Here is a 16,352-nt window from a genome sequence, read left to right on the forward strand (position 1 = left end):
CCCGCCCTGATTTCAAGGGCACATTTAGAACGTGACCGGTCGAGAAATCAACGATGAAAAAAGAAGAATTTCGATTTAAAGCTTTCGTGACTGCAGGGATTCATCTTCTTGGTTCTTTCGGTAAAGTCACGTAGAATGGAAATCATAAAATAATAAAAATAAAACATAATAAAATAATTCTCACGACATTTCGGCCACAACGCAAGCAGCCGTCCTCAGGTGAAGAAACAGGTCTGTCGAGAAGACAGAGTCTGAATGGGGTTGTCATTGAATGGGGTTGTCATTCAGACTCTGTCTTCTCGACAGACCTGTTCTTCACCTGAGGACGGCTGCTTGCGTTGTGGCCGAAACGTCGTGAGAATTGTTTTATTATGTTTTATTTTTATTATTTTATTATTTCCATTCTACGTGACTTTACCGAAAGTACCAAGAAGAAGAAGAAGACACAGAGAGGCAACTGACGTGCGCCTGACGCTTTGTCTTTCCAGTGGAGCCCACCACACCCACCATGCTCAACCCAGACGAGTCGCTGAATCGCTCCTTTTTCATCCGCATGAAGTCCACTCTGACCAAGCGTGGGGTGCACATCAAGTCCTCGGGGTACAAGGTATGTGGCCTCGGGGAAGGGCACGGACAGCTGAGTCGGTTTTTTTAAAAATGAAGAAGTTTTGGTTTTAAGTACCATGGACTGTTGTGACCTCTGGTCTCTTACAACTTTAAGAGTGCTGTTTGTTGCGGGCTGCTTGACATTTTAGACGTCTGTGCCTGTGCTGGGCAACCGTTATGCTTATCGCTCTATTCTAGATTTGAAGTTTTCGTGACTGCAAGGGTCCATACTCTTTTGTTTTTTCGGTAAAGTCACGTAGGTAAAAAAATAAAATAAAAATTAATTAAACCACGACGTTTCGGACGCAACACAAGCTTCCGTCTTCAGGTGGCATCGTCACAGCAAAATTACCCACTTGATACAGTAATCAATTACTGTATTGATACAGTATTGATACAGTAATCAATTACTGTATTGATACAGTATTGATACAGTAATCAATGATACTGTAATTTTGCTGTGACGGTGCCACCTGAAGACGGAAGCTTGTGTTGCCTCAGAAACGTCGTGATTTTATTTATTTAAATTTTTTTACCTACGTGACTTTACCGAAAAAACCAAAGAGTATTATCTATCTCTTTCGCGTTAGTAGGGGTACCTCTGCAGATTGTTCTCATGCATGCTATTTTCCCATATCTGCATAGTCACATGATGAAAAAATATACATATGATGACAAACATTGAATTTTACAAGCCTTTGTATCTCATGAAATAACATTGGAGATATGTTTCCTGCTATGAATACATTACTGCTACAAATGTACACTTTTGCAATGAAGTCCAATGGGACAGCCGTGCAATGTAATAGTGCTGTCTGCTTCTGGTGGTGTGAGGCGGGGATGTTGGGGTTGGGGTTGGTGGTGCCGGCTTCTTCTTATAATTGATTACATCTCAACCGACACTTTCAGGATCACACCCTTTTCGCCTCGTTCTCTATCCCCCCTCTGGTTAAATGATCACCCTTTAGCCACCGTCAATCCCAGTTCTATTGTGATTAGCCCTCTCGACTGTGGAGGTGACCTGGGGTGCCGGGAAATCGTGCGATCTGGAAAATACATGCCAAGCTTTAATTAAGCGTAAGCGGTCTAGCGGCGTGCTCACCTCCGAGGTTTTGTTGGGGTTCGCTGGTTCTCGCCGCCAACGAGGTACCATTGCGAATGCACTTTGAGCTCGCTGTCAACAAGGCTGGGTTGTATATTTGCTCGCTAGCCACTTCGTGGCCCGATGGGAAACTGCGGCGCCGCCCGGAGCAGGTCATCGTGCTCCAGTGTCGCCTCCTAAGTGATTACCCCCCCCCTTTCAAATGAAGCAATGTTCTGCAAACAAAGCGACAACTTCTGCCGTGCAGAGTTTAATATGTTCACCATTTGCGTCAAATATATTTACGATTGTGCTTTTTTCACGCAAAAAAAAATGTAGCCGCTGCTTTGCGCGCAAATGTTACATTAACTCGTCAAATTGTAAACTCTTTGGCATTAAATTAAGGGATATTCGTGCTGCTCAGGAAGAACGTTTCCCTGTTTTTTACCGATACGTCTTGCCACGCCATTTTTCATTGCAAACCCAGGACTCTGGGTTTGCTCTTTGTGTGTCGTTGCATAGAGGTGTATGTGGGTCGTTTTTAAAACGCTACCCGGCTGTTTTTACATTTACAAAGTGTGGAGGTGTGCCAAGTTTTATCTTTCCAAAGAGTGCACAGCAGTTGTTGCGAAACTTAGTCGAGGTTTGAATGTGTGGCTTGACAGCATGAGGCATAGAAGGTCTAAGCACTTGTCAGAGAAACATTTTTCAGTGATTTATTTTTGCATAGCCAGAAAACTTTGGAGCATACTGTAACATTGTGCGAACTTATTGTGCAATGTTGTGGAGCATTTTGGGCAAAAGCATATATGAGCAAATCGTCAATCTGGGTTTCCACGTAAATATTGCTCTCTTGCGCTGAACAGGACCCCGTCGTTAAGAAAGGAGTACTTTTGCTGACAGTGTCTGGACACCCAAAGCTTAGGTCACAAACCTGACTCAGCTGATGTGACCTAGAAGTGTTGAAAACAACACAGTGTTGTCTTGCTTAAATACATGCTGCTTGATCATATTGTTCTGGAAAAGCAATGGGCCGATGGACCCTAAAATATTTCTAGTTTTTGTTGATAAATGAAAATTAAAACAACGGAGCTCTGCTTATATATGCTGTAAGACTATATTGCTGAGATGAGACAAGATTCAGGTGAGAAAAAAAACCGTTTATTTTGTGCAGAGATCTTACTTTTCTGGTTGCTATCTAAACGTCCTTGCATTCTATCCTGAAATCGTGGCCACGACAGTGCACACTCTGACAGTGCAATCCTGCGCCTTAGAGTGCAGCGGCGGGCAACTTCAGGTAGAGATTTCAACTACAAGGAGGTTAGGGGCATCTCTAATGGGAACGAGGTAGAATGAAGAAATTAGCAGCGTTAAGGGCAATGGACGATGGAATGGTATGTCCTGAGCACATGTTGAGAAGAGACCAAGGAGATGCAGTTAGTACGGCTATAGGCAGATGCCTGCTAATGCAGGGTAGATGGTTGGGGGAGACCGCGTGTGAGATAGGAGGATGTGGTGGAATGAGACTTGATGACAGTGCACGTGACGAGTTCAGAAGAGGTGCAGAATCGATAAACGTGGAAAGAAAATCTGAGTAACTTAACTCTCAGCTATAACGGAACGTTCGGCTTAGAAAATGAAATTGTACGTGTCTCCATTTCAGTGTATAATTTTCGATGTAGGTTCATGCTTATTTATGTAATTCTATGGATTGTGTAAATGCATCTGGGTCTATGGGTCTGTGTGAGTGTATGGGTTTGTATGCAAGTCTGTGGTTCTCTTTTGAGTATATGTATCGTGTAACTATAAGTCTATAACTTTTGTATGCGAGTCTATGGGGCTTCTGGCCTAGAAGAAGATATAAGTCGATATGTCTTTACATAAGCCTATGCAAATATATATATCGGTCTCGATGTAAGTACATGGTACTCTATGCAATCCTATGGATCGTGTAAACTGCATGCGAGTCTATTGAATGTCTATCTAAAGGTTGTGAATGGCAGCAGCAAAGAAGAGGCACACAGAACAGTTGTTAAATGGTCAAATAAAATCTAAGCAGGTTGGACCCATGCAATAGTGAGACTTGTTTTGGCGAAGAAGATGCAGCGGAATCTTAAATCTTATTTCTAATCTAATCTATCGACCAGAATTTCAGTGGCCTACGGCCGTGGTGCTCTGGCTCCTGCGGAGGGCTTCTTAGCGCCTCGCCCGTCACCCCAACTGATGTCCTCCTCCCAACCCCCTCCCCCCAATGTGGATACTACTGATTATTGTATGTAGGGCGTGTAGGCATATATGCTTACAAAATACATTGCCTATTTTTGGTGGGGGGGGGGGGGTTTACAATTGTTGTAAACCTGTTGAATCAACTTTTCACCCCCACATCTGGGGTCGGGGGAGGGGGGTCCATTTTCTATAACTTTTAGATTCAGGCCTTCTGAAGGCGCTCTTATAATTTAGATGACAAACGGACCGCCGGGGTTTCATAACAGAGCGCCTTCACTCAAGGAACTTGACATAGCTTACAAAACGGTGACAGAATGGAATGATGTAGTTGACAGGGGCGTGCTACGAGGATTGTGGACTGAGTGACAGCTAAAGAGGAGTACTTAGGGATCACGAAAGTGTCGGAGAGAGATGGGAAGTAGTGGAGGGGCGAGGGGAGGTAGAAGGAAGAGAATGGGCAATAGAGGTGAGCTTTAAGAGAGGAATGGAAGGAGGTTCAGGAGGGAGACTGCTTAATGTACAGGGGCAGTGCTGAGTCTGAAGGCAGTGTTAGTCAATGCGCAGTGTGTGTCTATATATGTATGTTGAACTTATTTCGCACCGAGGGAGTGTTGAGTCTATGGGGAGTGCCAGTCTATGGAGTATCTTGAGTTTATGAGCAGTGTGAGTCCAAAGGCTGTGCTAGTCTATGGACAGTGTTGAGTCTATGGGCAGTGTTGAGTCTATGGGCAGTGTTAGTCTATAGGCAGTGTTGAGTCTATGGACAGTGCTAGTCTATGTGCAGTATTAGTCTATAGGCAGTGTGAGTCTATGGAGTCTTGAGTCTATATGCAGTGTGAGTCTATGGAGTCTTGAGTCTATATGCAGTGTGAGTCTATGGAGTCTTGAGTCTATATGCAGTGTGAGTCTATGGAGTCTTGAGTCTATATGCAGTGTGAGTCTATGGAGTCTTGAGTCCATGAGCAGTGTGAGTCTATGGGCTGTGCTAGTCTATGGACAGTGTTGAGTCTATGGGCAGTGTTAGTCTATGTGCAGTATTAGTCTATAGGCAGTGTGAGTCTATGGAGAGTCTTGAGTCCATGAGCAGTGCTGCTTAATGTAGAAGGGAAGTCGATTCCAGTGGAGGGGTGCAAGGAGGGAGACGGACTGAAAACGGGATTGGCCACAGGGAGAAGGAGGGACAGAGAGAGAGACAGAAGATCGTGAACGAAGAGGACGAGAGGGGATGAGAGAGGCAAGAGGAGTAGGAGGGGGGGGGGTGTTTGGGTGGGTGGGGGGGCCTGTGGCTAACTGCCCTGTCGCTGCTCATGCAGGTGATACACCTGACGGGGAGGCTGCGGGTGCGCTCTGCGCTGCCCTACGGCATGAGCGCGCCGACGCAGATCATGGGCATGGTGGCCTTGGCTCACGCCCTGCCGCCACCCACCATGAACGAGATACGCATCGACTGCCAGATGTTCGTCACCCGAGTCAACATGGATCTCAAGATCGTCTACTGTGAGAACAGGTGCCGGAAATGTTGCTATGTTGCTTTCAAGCTGCGGGGTTTGTTTTTTTTGGGCGGGTGGAGGGGGTAGAAAATGTTTACACTGTTGTTGTTGTTGTTGTCGTCAGCCTGTAACGTTCCATTCTCCCCCTTGATATTTGGAGAGTACAGATATCAGTTGGTCGTGATATTTTCAGAGAAGTGCACGTGTTTTCACATGCAATACAATACGATTTGGATTTGGAGAGCGTCAAAATGCAATTTCATCTCAAGACGCTGTATGGAAGAGTTGGGCACATTTATCTTGTTGCGAGAAAGGGACAGTTAGTCGTTGACGGAGATGAGAAGAGCAATATCTCTTGCCAGAGACTTGGGGATGCCACGGTGGCGAGATGTTAACTACCTCTCCTGGTACTCAGGAGGTCGTGGGATCGATCCCCACCCTGACGCCTGTATATTTGGAGTTTGCGGGACCCGGATTTTTCTCCGGGTCCTCCGGTTTCTCCCTCCACATTTTGAAACACGCGTTCAGAGTATTTGGCTGCTGTAAATTTACACGCGATAAGCCACTTCGTTGAGCTATCATCTGTGGCCAGGTAGCTTACATATAAAGAGAATAATAGCTCAGTGGGCCTTACCTGGTGACAAACATATATATATTGTTTAGTTTTAGAACATGGGCAGAGAGTTGACAGCAGGGATACCTGTGGAAAGGGATCCCCCGTGGCTCTGTGGTTGGCAGAGGAGAGTGGGCAACCTTCCACTGGGCAGAGGTTCACCGAGGTTTTGAAACAGAAAGCCGCCACGCTTGCGCCTCCGCCTTGAGATTATGCTGTAATTGCCCAGTTTTATTTTCATTCACAGTTGTGTGGATTTACAATTGAAGATTAAGCACCATTTTTTTTTGCTTCAGAGGAATATTACAAAGCGCCAAAAATGATTGCTTTTGCACTATGCCTGAAATTAGCTCGAGTAGCAGGTTAATCAAGGGGTATTTTGTATCGTTGTTAGGGGCGCACCTCTATTGCGGTGTGCGAGCACACACACCGCGCACAGCAATACCCTGGGCTTAAACTAGCGAGCACTTGCACGCATCGGCTATTTCTTAACAATTCACGGACACGTAGCATGCAGAATGCAGTGTAGTGCTGCGGAGGCTCACGGTGTCACCATAAAAGAAAATATGGGTTATAAAAAATGCAACTTAAAACCAGTCATGCTGCAAATTAGAAAAGGCGAGATCTGTCTTTCCTCCCAAAAAAACAGAGAACAATATCGCTGTTTTTCCCTGTGTGCTCCTTAAGTTGGGGTATTTCTTTTGCACTGATTAGATTCTCATGTCAGACAACGAGGGCTGCATTCAGCTCTGTGCACCCATGCTGAAAAGCTGAATTCACTACATGAGCGAGCTTACAAATGATTTTGTTATGGCTCACAGGGCATAAACCATTCTTGGTCTGTGTACACTCCACACGCCGCCACTTTTGAATGACACAGCGAAACACATCGCAGTCCTGTCCGAAAGAAAATTTCGTGATATCAAAAACCATTTGGCTCGAGACACCGTGGTTTTCATTCACTACTTATGAGATGTACTTTTCTTATGAAGAAAAGATTGTGTAAAATAAATAAAAATTGCTTTGTTCGTAGTTTTCCAAGTTGCGTTTTATGCTGTATCTGCTTATCAGTTACGAATGACAAAATATCTCGACATGCCCTCTTTGCATACAATTTTAAAAAGTTGTTTCAGAAGAAATACTTCATCACCACCGGTTGTTTTAAGCAATAACTTTATTTTAGTTTTTAATTACGTGGGAAAACGATTCATTGAGGCTGCGGTAACCAACAATGCAGTAAAAAACTCAGCCTTTTGTAAATACGGGCAGAATGGAGGTTTTCAGGGTAAATACGTTTTTAATTTAGTTTGACATGTGGAAGTGTGTAAGAAACTTTCTCAAAAAACCTCATCCAAGGTAATATAGGACAATCGTTCGGCGCGGGGGGCGGGGTAACATCACAAAAAAACCTCTTTGCTCTGCCATCAACATGTATGATATCGTAAGTCATGGTGGTGTTCTGGACACGTGCCATTCCATATCATCACGGCAGCATCATTTGAAATTACACTTGAAGGCGTTTCATTAAACCCGGCAATTTCTATCAAGATAGAAAAAAGATGTCCTTCTTCCTCTTCCAACAGCATGCCGTGTCAATCGGAGCTGCAGGCCCCACAATGCAATGCAAAGCGAGGTTTTGCGATTCGGTCAGGGAGCATCTCTCCTTGAAGTGTGAACATGAATCAACTCATTCCCATTATGTCGACTAGCTACATCTGGCATGGAGAATTTTGAAAAAAGAAAGAAAAGGATGAAAAAAAAACCCTTTGGCAGTTCACTGGTTCAGCAACAAATTGAAATCTAGACCCAGCTCCCATTCATGATACAAGAATAACTCTAACCGGGCGACACTGTTTGTGCACGATAATGGTTTATGAGGATTCACAAAAGAAAAGCCTCCAATGCAGCGGCTGCGATCAAAATCGTGCCAGAGGAATAAAATTGCTCTCACCTTGAGATGCTAAGCAGAGCCCTTCAGACCTTAAGAATTCAACACGCAGGTCTAACACGTGCTCAAACGAATAGCCCTCCTCGCACGCAATTCGCTACCCCACCGTTGTAGCCCGCCGCATTAAAACACGCCTCATATGCAATTGATAAAGTGCCGCGGCGCTCTGCGTTGTTATCTCTAAGCGAGCACGCTGCTATGTTCAGGATAAGTGATTACATGGACCTGGCGCCGGCCGACCTGGTGGGGAGGAGCTGCTACCACTTCATTCACGCCGAGGACGTGGAGGGTATTCGCCAGAACCACATCGACAGTGAGTAGTGCACAGCGCGCAGAGCGCACGAGTGGAGACGTTTTCCCTGCTCGCGCACTCAGTCATCCTGCCCGCACTTAGCATGGTCCAGCATCATCATCGTCGTCGTCGTCGTCATCGGTCGTGATAAATCCACTGCTGGACTAAGGCTTCTGTGAGTGGTCACCACCTCTCACGGTCGTTCTTGCGATGGCACCACGAACTATCTCGCATCCGCACACGAGCCGATTCCCTCGCTCTGTCTCTGCTGCGGACGATTTCTTGAGCGTGTTACCTCCGTTGTCTGCCACTGCGTCATTCGTCTTGTAAAGTGGCTGTCATACTGTCCAGTGATGTACCCTGGCCCAAGCCCACTTACTTTTCTTAGTAGTCAAAACCATGTTGAAAATTACGTATGATCTCCCGCACCTCCAATTAGCGTGGTTGGCTCCGTACGGTGCGAAATAAGTTCAACATATATCCATCTCCAATACGTCTGTTTAGGTTTCCTTCTCTCTGTAATTCTAAACACACATTACTCTATGCTTATTTGTGCACTTTCAGCTTGTGTTCGATTTTCTTTGTTTCCCATCTATACGTAATAGCCGGCAATATGTTCTTAAGAGACACTCTCCTTCTTAGACGCGTTGTTATGCCACTTGTCATTTGTCACGCAAGGCCCGTAGGCATGTGGCGATGCACCGATTTGTTACTCATTCGCACACGATTCGTGCAACCGAGCACGTGCTTTAATATTAAATATTATTTACAATTTGCATGCGTTTTACTGAATTGCTGGCCCCTGCGTGGCCTCTGTGACCACTTTAAAAGGCGCTGCTTTTGCTCATAATGAAAAAAAAAAGGGAATCGGTTCTTGAATAGAAGCTCAGACCCCGAATCGTGACACTCCGTTCGATGGATCGCAAGAAGGTGAATCTTTCCGTGCTTAAAATTCATCCGAGCAGTGACATTCTCGCGTGACGTGGTCACGGTCCCCATGACACCCCGTGATCTTTCTCGGCCATAGGCACAGCTGCATCGATTTGCTTTAGCAATTGATGAATGATTGTGTTGTCGGGAAAAAAAATGCAGTGCAGTATTTGTTATTAATGTGACTTTATTTATTTTTATGTGTAGGCATGTTGGTTATTCCATTTTTATCCATGTAGAAATGTCTACAAACACTAATAAAAAATACTTTGTTTATTATTGATGTGCTTTTTTTAAAAATCAGAACCTATTTAAGCATTTTAGGGAACACTCATGAAATTGCCTTGAGTGTCAGTCCGTACCAAGGGTATATCCTAAAGCAAACCAAGGAATCTTCACGGAATTTGACGTGCAGATCAAAATCACATTTATATTTTTGCACCCAAAAAAAACTGATTTTCAGGGAGGTTGGGGTGTTTGATTCATTTTTTTGGAAGATGCAGTGGCAGCGGTAAGAAACATGCTTGTGGTGCAAACTACACAACACGTTCCACGTATGGAACGCGGCGTTCTAAAGAGCGAGCTGATGTATCATCAGCACACACCTTACTCTTCTGAAGGTTTGCCAGGGATGGAACGGAATTTTTAACGTCTTTTTTTGAAGTAGGAGGGTGCTCAAAATCCACAGCAAACTTTTTGGTCGGATCTTTTTTTTTTACCCACTGAAAATAGTGTATGCCTTCCAGTGCAAGCCCTGTTCACGATTTAAAAAATCATACAATGTGCGTCACAACCCCTGCCCTTCTGCATTGGACTCTTCAGCCATACTGAACAGCCTGCACAACAACAACAACAGCATATCCGTTTTTTGGCACGCAACTTTACCCTCAAAGCTTTTGCATTGGCAATTAATCGTGGCACAGCTCCACTTCTCCTCCCAACAAAAAATTGTTGTTGGGAGGGGAAAGCATATGACGCCGGTTTAAAATGCACAGCATTCTTCACGTGCATTTTAAAGTTATATTCATTCGAAGAAAACAGAAAAAACATAAAATATTTCCAAATTAAGATATATTTTACGGCTTTATAACGTTGCAATCAACGTAAAATATTGCTCCACGTAGAATTCCAAAGTCACGTCTCCCCAGCTAAGTCCATTCTTAGGCACACGTGGGAACGTAACCTCGCGCCAAATGTTTATCTTCACAGATTTTAGAACTGGATACGAAAAAATAGTGGGATATGGGGGGGGGGCTAAACTTTGGGGCTAGGTGCATTAAAATAGAAGGAATACAAATGTATGTGGGGGGAGGGGGGGGCTTTCCTGTGGCAAATTGAGGCTTAGTGTATTGTGTTGCCCTTTAGGATGCCTGACTTACAATAAAGCGGTTGTCACTAAATGGCGTGACAGTTTAATTACTCCAGTGTGCACGGATGCTGCCAGACTTGTTAATAGCTTCCTTGGGCTAATGGCATCTGTACAGAATTTTTTTTTGTATTTTCGTACAGGGAGGGGGGGGGTGGCTGACATGAATGGAATTTACGAACAAACATAACTGCCGTCTTCCGTATTTCGATGTTTGTGCAGATTCTGTGCTTAATTGTCACCTTCACAAGAACCACAAACATCAATTATTGTTGTTATTGTTGTTGTCAAAGGACGAAGATGAATATAATGACGATAATGATGATAATTATCATTATTTTCCACAGTGCTGAACAAGGGGCAGTGTGTTACCAAGTACTACCGCTGGATGCAAAAAAGTGGCGGCTACGTTTGGATACAATCAAGTGCTACGATCGCCATCAACACAAAGAACATCAACGAGAAAACCATTGTATGGATCAACTATGTTCTCAGGTGCTTAAAACATTATTCATTCCAACCATACACTTTTAATTTAACGATACGGTATTCAAGAGAGGGTTGCCAAAGCTAAGCGGAGTAAATATATTATTGGTTCTTTCGGTAAAGTCACGTAGAAGGGAAATAATAAAAAGAAAACATAAAAACAATGTTTTATTTTTATTATTTTATTATTTCCCTTCTACGCATCTTTACCGAAAGAACCAAGAATATGAACCCCTGCAGTCACGAAAGCTTTAAATGGAGTAATTATGTTTTTTAATCGAGGTGAATGGAAATGTATCAACATCTTCAAGGAGCAGCTCTGGAACAATTTTGATTCACGATTCGGTTCCTGCGGGTTAGATCATGTAGGTGTCACGTGAAAATATTTTTAATATAATCCTACACCACCCAACAGAGCTGATCAAACCATTCTAGATTTTAAGCTTTCGTGACTGCAAGGATTCATACTCTTAGTTCTTTCGGTAAAGTCACGTAGGTAAAAAATTAAATAAAAATTAATAAAAAATAAAAATAAAATAATAAAATCACGACGTTTCGGAGGCAACACAAGTCTCCGTCATCAGGTGGGACCGTCACAGCCAGATTTTCTGCATCAGGTTGTGACAGGTGCAATTATGGCAATTGAGTTTTTCAGCAAACCCGAATGTTGAAAAGCTAGCAAAATTTTGATAATTGTATTAAACATTTCGCTGAGGATTATATTCAGCATCATCAGGTGTTAACTAAAGCTTAGATCTGGCATGAAAGAGTTTCCTGGTCCGTTAGTAGGCGGCGAGATGTTAACTACCTCGCCTGGTATACAGGAGGTCGTGGGGTCGATCTCAATGCTGACGCCTGCTGTATATTTAGAATTAGCATGTTTTCCTCGTGGTCGCGTTGATTTTTCTCCGGGTCCTCTGGTTTTTCCCTCCTCAATTCAAAACATGCATTCAGAGTATTTGGCTGTTTAAATTTCCACGTGATAAACCACTTCGTTAAGCTATCATTTGTGGCAAGGTCGCTTCTGAAAAAAGAGCTATATATCCCGTGGTCCTTAAATGGTGAAATAAAAAACATATTTAGTTGAATAGGTGCCATGACATCATCAGGACAGCCATGTAGGTGAAACAGTTTAATAATGATCATGATTGCTGGTGGAAATTTATGAATCGCCACTGTTTGCAATCATGCTTTTATGCAATAGTTATTGTTTGCTGTGGCACATTGTAGTGTATCTCAATGGCTGCAGCAAAAGGTCATGCGAAAAGATTACATACAACAATTACAAAAATATGTTCATACACAGGATTCCATTCATTGTGAGTATAGGATTTTATTTTAATTAATTAATTTCTGCATCATTACACTCATGTTTAGGAGTTTCGACTGAATGTGAATTTAATTTCCCAAAAAACAATATATGTGTTCGTGGTTGCATTATAAATATGTTCTCACACATATCTACTCTGTCACATTATATTACCGAAACTTAGTGGATGATTGAGAGTATTATTTGAAAAATATTAATTACAATTAACTATTAAAATGCAGGAACTAATATTCGTGCTTGATCTGAATTATTATGAAGATTTAGTAATAATTACGTATTAAATATTACTATTATATGCCTATGGGAAGCACATTACTAAAAATTATATTAAATCTTAAAACGACACCTTATTATAATTCGCATTTTGTAAACATCACACTGGAAAATCATGTATTTTTTACTCGTAATAAAAAAAAACTATTTTAAAACATTAAAAAAGAGAACTAATTGGAGATTCATTTGTCGAAAATGTTCTCCAAAACGTTGAACGTTCTTGCGGCAATTAAAAGCCAGCCTGTTTGAGACTTCATATTGGATGGGGCGAGTGCTTCAGCTTTGCCCCGTGATAAAACAAAGCCTACTGCTGGAGTAGTTTCTCGTTGTTTGTTTGATGTCGTTTTGCTAATGGATTCCCCCCTGGCATCGCAGTGACCCCGAGTACAAGGACTGCCCAATGGATGTGCAGCAACTGCCACACCTCTACAAGAAACCCTCCGAGTCTTCGGAAACATCTGATTCTGACTCAGACTCCAAGGGGAATTCAGGTCTGTGTGCAGTAAAAAGAAAAGCAAGTGCCAGTTTGCCAGAGGAATCGAAACGATTTTGTAGTTGCGCACTTTGTTAACCATTTCAAAGTGGATGCTCGGATTTTTATTATTATTATTATTTAAATGTGATGCTTGCCCCCGGTGTCATGGTGGGCACACCAGAATTGCAATCCAGAGGTCACCAGTTCGATTCAATCTCCCTGCACAGCAGTTGAAACAATGGTGCAAGCTTCTTAAATCGCCCCACCGCCTCTATCCACACAGCAATAGAAACGGATACCATAGTTTTCCGATTAGTCGATTGGCATATCGCGCGTGGTAGGGGAAAGTGTTGGTACTACCACCTCTTCCAAGACGTCTGCCCAGCGTGGAAGAGTAGACCAAAATGCTCTCAAGTAGAAGGGCTCCCTAGAGCTCCCTCGAGTAAAAGCCCTTCTGCCAGCAGTGGTGTGAGACGAGAAATAGATTGCAGGGCTGCGCTTTTACCTTTTTTTTAAATGGTTAAATGCGCACGCAAAAACGTAAAACCCCCAAAGCTTGTTTTCCGGCGTTTTGCTGTAGGCGTTGTTATGTAACCATTGTCTGTGTCGCCGGGTCTGTGTCTCAGATGATCGCGACAGCCCCAAGCCCAATCAGCGGCATGGCCAGTCCCGTAGCGGCGACAGCTGGGACCCGGAGGGAACCAGGAGTGCCGGGCGACGCTCGGGAGCCAACATGCACCACGAGGAGGGCAGCTCCAGCAGCCTGGGGGAGGAGGAGGAGGAAGAGGAGGAGGAAGAAGAGGAGGAAGTGGAGGAAGAGGAGGGGGAGGAGAGCAGTGAGGAGAAGAGCTCGGAGAGCTCCTACTGCGAGGAACAAGGCTACGGCGCCGATGAGCGCTGCGTGTCTTTGCGTTCCGGCGGCGTCAAAGTCGAAGAGTTTGGCCTGCGACGGCCGGATGTGGTGGGCATCGTTGGCCGGGTAGGCGTGGATGGTTATGACGGCACCGGGCAGGCAAACGCACAGCAGTCCACAAAGCGTCCTAAGAGGAAAAAGCACAAGAGACAACGACCGAATTGCACTCCTCTGCAAAGCTTACCCAGTCCCCGTGAAGAGGACATGGATAGCAGACGGTATTCCCGACACTCGGCCTCGTCACACAATCAGGTGAAAATGGAAGAGTCTATTAACTTCGAAGACAGCAGCATTTGGGACTACCCTCCTAACAGGGAGATTTCGCGGAACGAGTTGCCCTACAGCATGACCGGTCCCTCCCAGGCAAAGCACTTCTCCTCTGGCCACGGTGCGCAGTCGAGCTTACACGTGGCCATCCCCGACTCGGTTTTGACCCCGCCGGGCCCGGACAGCGCCACGAGCCAGAAGTCCGTGTTCACAGCCTCCCCGAACCCCGCCGCACCCAACTCCGCGAGCACTTTACTGGCGTCCGACCCCCTGTCCCCTCCGCTGTCGGCCTCGCCGCGCGACGGCAAAGTGGGCCAGGCGGTGAGCGTCAGCCCGTCGGGTCTCTACGACGTGGACGCCCTGCAGCGGCTGCACGCCGGTGGCCTGGCGCTGCCAAAGACGCGGCGGGGCGGAGGCGGCGGCGACGGCGGCGGCGGGGACGCGAGCCCCCCCGCACAGCGCCTCTACACGACGGGCGCGATCCGCTACGCGCCGGCCGACTCGGCATCCTCGTTCGCAGGGGACGGCGGGGTCCAGCTGGGCACGCAGCCCGGCATGGGAATGCCGGGTGGCGGCGGCGGTGGTGGTGGGTACCATGGACTTGACGGCAAGACGCCCATGGAGGTGCTGCTTTACCAGCGCATGCAGCAGATGGGGGTGCCCACCCCGTTTGCCGGGTCGGTGGCAGGCGGAGGGCTCTCTCACCTGTCGGCGGGAGCGGTGTTTACGACCGCGGATGGATACCTGGCCACGATTCCCTTCTCGCTCTACAGCAATGGCTCGCAGCAGCCACAGACGCCAGATCAGGATGATGACTAACCAAAAGGCTACTATAATAATACCGTCGGTTCCGACTTTCGAAAGCACTTTGCCCTTCCTTCCTCCCCCCCTGTTGTCCTTCTGTACAAAACTAGAACACAGGATAACCACGTCGTAGTGATTCGTACCGCTTTGAAAAGCCAATGTTTTGTTTCGAGCAGACTGTGTGTATTAATATGCAGCTCAGTGTCTCCATCAGAGTAAATGTGCCATAATTGACTTTTTAACTTTTGAGCGATAAACGCACCAACTGTTACATTAAATGTGCTGTTCGTTTGTTGCAAATTTGTTTTATGTAAAAAGAAAAGACTTTTGTCATATGTATACACTAATTAATAAATAGACTCATGATTTAAGAATTATGGTAATAACGTTTGGAGACATGTATAACAAAAGGCATTATGATACAAATGTTTTGAGTGATGGTTACTTTTTTAAAAGGGTTGTAAACAGCAAATGTTACAATACAAAATACGCGTCACGATTTAAATTCAAGTAAATGAGTTTCTACAGCACTAAACTACGTATTAATACCATAATAATGTTTTGCACAACCTCCAAAATGTATTAAACAATGAAGGAGCAATTGCTACACCCTGAAGGTATTAAGTTTTACCTTCTATAATCACCCAGAAATGTCTGTCCGTCCCGCGCGTGACGTCACTCCACGAGGCCCACCCCCCTCATTAATATTCATGAGTGGGTGGCTTTTTACACCAACGCAAGAGGAAGGTCGAGCTGAATTAAATGTATTACCCAAAGTCGCTTCAAATATGACGTTTCTTTACAGAAAGTGACGGTAAAAAAAAAACATTCCTGTGGAGGTAGCTGGTAGGAACATTGGGTTGCTCGGTCAATGGCCAGGGTCAACGGCAGCGTGGTGTATTCCGCAAATATGCCCGACTGTGAGGGCGGGCACAAGCCGGCGTGAGTAGGTTAAACGTTGAATTTTATAAGGGCACCATGGGGTGACCAGCCCCTCTCCACCCAGCCCCACCCTCCCCACCCAGCTCCTCCCCACCCTCCCCACCCAGCCCCTCCCTCCCACCCCCCACCCAGCCCCACCCCACCCTCCCCACCCAGCCCCTCCCCACCCAGCCCCTCCCCACCCCACCCAGCCCCACTCTCCCCACCCAGCCCCTCCCCACCCACCCTCCCCACCCAGCCCCTCCCTGCACGACGAACACAATAATCCCCTGTGGGCTGGTGTAACCAGGAGATTCCTACCAGTATTAAT

The 16,352-nt window shown here is 45.4% G+C and overlaps 1 protein-coding gene across 1 annotated transcript in view; it reads left to right on the top strand.

The window, feature by feature from the left end:
* The window catches only part of LOC133342393 (neuronal PAS domain-containing protein 3-like), a 108,953-nt gene extending 92,823 nt beyond the window's left edge, over positions 1 to 16,130 (top strand). Inside the window, exons 7-12 of the mRNA XM_061551539.1 lie at positions 489 to 607; positions 5,227 to 5,420; positions 8,171 to 8,277; positions 10,900 to 11,047; positions 13,017 to 13,132; positions 13,743 to 16,130. Of these exons, the coding sequence (XP_061407523.1) occupies positions 489 to 607; positions 5,227 to 5,420; positions 8,171 to 8,277; positions 10,900 to 11,047; positions 13,017 to 13,132; positions 13,743 to 15,115 (2,057 nt within the window). The 3' untranslated portion in view covers positions 15,116 to 16,130. The remainder of the gene's footprint in view (positions 1 to 488; positions 608 to 5,226; positions 5,421 to 8,170; positions 8,278 to 10,899; positions 11,048 to 13,016; positions 13,133 to 13,742) is intronic.
* The last annotated feature ends 222 nt before the right edge of the window (positions 16,131 to 16,352 follow it).

Source organism: Lethenteron reissneri, chromosome 14, assembly GCF_015708825.2.
Source record: "Lethenteron reissneri isolate LAM-NWPU_2019-01 chromosome 14, ASM1570882v1, whole genome shotgun sequence".
NCBI lineage: Eukaryota > Metazoa > Chordata > Hyperoartia > Petromyzontiformes > Petromyzontidae > Lethenteron > Lethenteron reissneri.